The 4,921-nt window shown below is 42.2% G+C and overlaps 1 protein-coding gene across 1 annotated transcript in view; it reads left to right on the top strand.

Annotated features, from left to right (window-relative positions):
- The first annotated feature begins 758 nt into the window (after positions 1-758).
- Rbmx2 (RNA binding motif protein, X-linked 2) overlaps positions 759-4,921 on the top strand; it is an 11,683-nt gene continuing 7,520 nt past the window's right edge. The window contains exons 1-3 of the mRNA XM_013018186.1: positions 759-848; positions 1,065-1,180; positions 2,446-2,497. Coding sequence (XP_012873640.1) covers positions 844-848; positions 1,065-1,180; positions 2,446-2,497 — 173 coding nt within the window. The 5' untranslated portion in view covers positions 759-843. The remainder of the gene's footprint in view (positions 849-1,064; positions 1,181-2,445; positions 2,498-4,921) is intronic.

Here is a 4,921-nt window from a genome sequence, read left to right as displayed (position 1 = left end):
GCTTCAAAAAAAAAAGGGGATACAATTACATGGGCAAGGTGATGAGTACATTTCTTATCAAGCATTGTTACCTCCTCCTTTGTTTCCCCTTCCCATCCCTTCCCATAACCCCTCTGTACGGTATTTTTACAATAAAAAATTTAAAAAATAATCCTCCTTTCAAATAATAAATACAGAAACTTCAGCTGAAAAAAAAGGGGAATGGTGTCGGCGAGAGAAATAGGTGTCATCCGGATACATTGGAAATGTCACAATGAAACGTCCCTCATACAAGTCTTGTATGCTGATTAAAAAAAAAGAAAACGGAAAAAAAGGAATGAGATTTTATCCATTTCATGAGGGAAGTTGTGAGGGCGAAGAGACAATATATTATAAAACAATCAGCTCATACTGCAGGGCAGGGCAGCTTTAATGAGAGTGCGTAGGAGGAAGGCAGTGAGGGTAAAGGGGCGGGGCCTTATGTTAAGCGACGGTTGGCCCAGTCACAAAAGGCGTTCTATCTTCTTTCACAACACATTTAGAACGAAACCGGTCAGTGGTTAGGCATTCATCCAGGAGCCGCGGGGCTGGGAAAGGCCCTTGCTGATTCCTTTGCCGCACATCCCGAGACGGTTACCATGGAATCGAGGAAAGAGCTGCCTCGAGAAGAGAAAACAGCGCAAAGCCTGTTAGAAGCCTGTTAGAGTTTCGGTTAGAAGTAGGCGTCACCTCCGGCACGGCTGACACTTCCGGTGTGCTGGCAGCCAAAACCAATCCGCGCTTTGCGGGGTTGCGCCTGCGACGCCAGCAACGCAAAGCTCCACCCGGAAGTGAATTCCTGGATGTCGAGCTCAAACCGCTACCATGAAGTAAGGAGTAACGTCCACTCTAATTATCGGGGGAAGGGGACTGAAGAAGGGATCAGCAGCGGAGGGAAGCCTTCCCGGGACTGATGTTATATAACGTTCTCGGAGAACAAAAATTGGGAAAATATAGGTGGCTGCAATGCTGAGTTTTGCTTCCCTCAATTCTGACCGGAACCAGCTCACCTGATCAGTTTTTCCCCTTTTCTCTCCTCCGCGCAGCCCTTTAACTAAGGTGAAGCTTATCAATGAGCTGAATGAGCGAGAGGTCCAACTTGGAGTGGCTGATAAAGTGTCCTGGCACTCAGAGTACAAGGACAGCGCTTGGATCTTTCTGGGTGAGGCCCTTATCTATTTCTAGCAGGGACGCTCACTCGTATTTTCTGATATATATTGTCGGTCGTGGGGCCTGAATTCTGGGCCTGGGCGCTGTCCCTCAGCTCTTCAGCTTAAGGCTGGCGCTCTACCACTGGAGCCATAGCGCCACTTCCGGTTTTCTGGTGGTTTATTGGAGATAAGAGTCTCATGGACTTTCCTACTTTCCTGCCCGGGCTGACTTTGAACTGCTTGCCTCAGATATCAGCCTCCTGAGTAGCTAGGTTTCCTACCATGAGCCACCGATCTGATGTTTTAAGGCCTTGATCCATCTCTTCCTTCACATCTCTCATTTTAATCACCCCTCTGCTTTTGAATACATTTATCCTATCTTTTCCTGACCGTTCTTTACTGTCCCTCTTAGTACTTCTGACTGTATTTGTAATTCACGTACTAATGCTCTTGCCACCTGGGTTCTAACAGACCATTATGCCTCTCTCACTTCCACCCATTTCAAAGCTAAGGAAACTTGAGACTCAGACAGGCTAGCAAGCTCCTTAAGGTCACATAGCTAGCAAATACAATAGCTAGGAATATGGGATTCTAAAACTACTGGTCTTAGACACTGTCCTTTATTCCTAATAACTGCTCTAATTCCTATTCCCTAAAAATTTATTTTTCCCATTTAATTAGCTCTTTTTTTCTCTCCATGACTGTATTACCATTTGTACATTCACTTTGTGTCACAACCATAATAATAGAATTTAAAGAGTTTGACTATCAGATATTGTGGTAAGCACTACACACACACACACACACACACACACACACACACACACACACACACACACATTTAATTAGAACAAACCTGTAAGGCACATACACTAATATTCCCATTTTGCAGTTGAGGACACAAATGGGGAGAGGGGGGATTATTTGCTATGAAGTGCTTAACAGTTGTCTTTATCACTTTTACCTTGTGTTTAAGTGAGGTTAATAATGACATATTATGCTGAAAATTTTTGTGGAAGTAGTTTTGTTACAGATACTATTTGTTTTAACCATAGAACTTGGGATGTCAGAAAAATGGAAGGATTAGATTAGTTTGGTCAATGGTGACCCCATCCTTTCCACTCAGAGATAAATGCTATTTTTTTTGTGATCTGCTGATACTCACATGCAATCAGACTACTTTTTGTGAGGGCAAGGACATTTCCTGGCCAAGTTCATTGTATGTTGCAAATACTTTGCTACTGTTTGAATTGTGGTGTGATTTTTTTTCTTTTAGGAGGGCTTCCTTATGAACTGACTGAAGGAGACATCATCTGTGTGTTCTCACAGTAAGTCTCCTTTCATTTCCTGTCACATGGATCAATAGAATAATTGCTTCTGTGCTTCATTGTTGGCATCAAAGAGCCATTTAAATTCTAGATTGAATGGCATTCCTGTATGAGGAGGGCTAGAATGTTTGCTCTAGTCTTGATCATTTCTGTGATAAGGTTCTATAACATGAGTATGTGGAAGATACTAGAATTGGAATAATTTAGAGGTTGACTTGGTGATTTTGTTCTGTTACTTTTTTTTTGTCCCAGTCATGGGGCTTGAACTTGGGGCCTGAGCACTGTCTGTGAGCTTTTGTGCTCAAGGCTACTGTTGTACTGTTTGAGTTATAGCTCCACTTCTGGCTTTTTGGTGGTTAATTGGAGATGAGTCTTATGGACTTTCCTACCCAGGCTGATTTTGAGCTGGGATTTGAGCAGATCCCAGCCTGTTAGGTGATTTTTTGTTTGTTTTGTCACTCATGGGACTTGAACTCTGGGTCTGGGCACTGTCCCTGAGCTCTTTAGCTCAAGATGAAAGCTCTACCACTAGAGTCACAGCGCCACTTCTGGTTTTCTGGTGGTTAGTTGGAAATAGTCTCCCGGACTTTCCTGCCCAGGCTGTCTTTGAACCATGATTAGCAGATGTCAGCCTACTGAGTAGCTAGGATTACTGGCCTGAGCCACCGGTGCCCAGCCTATTTGTTACTTTTTCAGGCCCTTATTCAGTCTGAGCTTACAGTGAAACAGACTAAAACTCTCAGGAAGTTATCATGTTGGCCCGTAACAAGAAAGTCTATGTGATTCTTATCTACAACTAACCACTAAAAAGCCAGAAGTGGAGCTATGGCCAAAGTGGTAGAGCACTAACCTTTTTGTTAAAATAAAGCTCAGAGACAGCATCCAGGCCCTGAGTTCAAGCCCCAGGATGGGCACAAAAAATGTGTTGGTCATGTACCTCCTCCTTCCTCTCTTTAGATGGAAAAATCTCAAATGATAATTGGATCAGAAAGTTCTAGAAATCTAGTCCTTGAAGCAGCAGCTAGATTTGATAGAGCAGCAGGACAAGAAGTAACTGAAGGGAGCACATGCTCACAGCCCTATTTTATATTAACATGTTAGATTTGAGGCTGAGGTATATATGTGATTGTGTAACATAGCTATCACTTTCTATTTTATTTTTGTGAGTCCTGGGGCTTGAACTTAGGGCCTGGGCACTGTACCCAGGCTGCTTTTGCTCAAGGCTAGTGCTCTACCAGTTGAGGCAGAGCACCACTCTGGCTTTTTCTGTTTATATGGTACTGAGGAATTGAACCCAAGGCCTCATGCATGCTAGGCAAGCACTCTACCACTAAGCCACATTTCAAGCCTATTTTATTTTTATAAATTTATTTTTATTTATTTATTTTTTGGCCAGTGCTGGGGCCTGAACTCAAGGCCAGGGCACTGTCCCTGAGCTTCTTTTGCTCAAGGCTAACACTCTACCACTTGAGCCACAGTACCACTTCTGGCTTTTTCTGTTTATGTGGTAGTAAGGAATTGAACCCAGGGCTTCATGCATTCTAGTCAAGCACTCTACCACTAAGCCATATTCCTAGCCCTATAAATTTATTTTTAATATATAAAACTTTAACTTATCTGGAGTACTAAATTAATTTCCACTTTGATCTTTATTTAAAGCCCTTATACATTTATTTCATTAGATTTATTTCTTCTAATATATATTTATATGTATATATACATACATACACATATATATATGTATATATGTATACATATACATATCTATATATATCTAGAGAGAGAGAGACAAAGAGAGTTTATATGTCAGTCCTGAGGCTTGAACAGAATTAGAGTTCGGATGCTATCCTTTAGCTTTTCACTTGAGGCTAGTGCTCTGCCACTTGAGCCAAAGCTTCACTTCTAGCTTTTTAGTGGTTAATTGGAGATAATAGTCTCACAGACTTTCCTGCTTTGGCTGGATTTGAACCGTGATCCTCAGATCTCAGCCTCCTGAGTAGCTAGGATTACAGGCATGAGCCACCAGCATCCAACCTTGTTCTTTTTTTTTTTTTTTACAAACAAACAAAACTATTTACTTTTTAATTTTTCTGGTACTGGATTTGGAACTCTTAGCTTTGAGCTTACTATGAAGCTCTAACTGTTGAGCCACACCTCCAGCTCAGCCTTTCTGCTGGTTTTTATTTTTTGTCAGTTATGGGGCTTGAACTCTGGGCCTGGGCCCTATCCCTCAGCTCTTCAGCCCAAGGCAAGCATTCTATGCTGGTTATTTTGAGAATAGAATTTCATGGATTTTTTTTTTTTTTTTTTGCCCGGGCTGGCTTTCAACCTTGATTCTTTGGATTTCAGCCTACTGAATAGCTAGGATTACAGCTGTGAGCCAGTGGTGCCTGACAACAAAAAAATTCTTCCCTCCCTCCCCCG

This window comes from Dipodomys ordii, unplaced genomic scaffold, assembly GCF_000151885.1.
Source record: "Dipodomys ordii isolate 6190 unplaced genomic scaffold, Dord_2.0 Scaffold38, whole genome shotgun sequence".
Lineage (NCBI taxonomy): Eukaryota > Metazoa > Chordata > Mammalia > Rodentia > Heteromyidae > Dipodomys > Dipodomys ordii.
The sequence above is the reverse complement of the archived record's forward strand: the minus strand, read 5'-3'. Positions and strand labels throughout refer to the sequence as shown.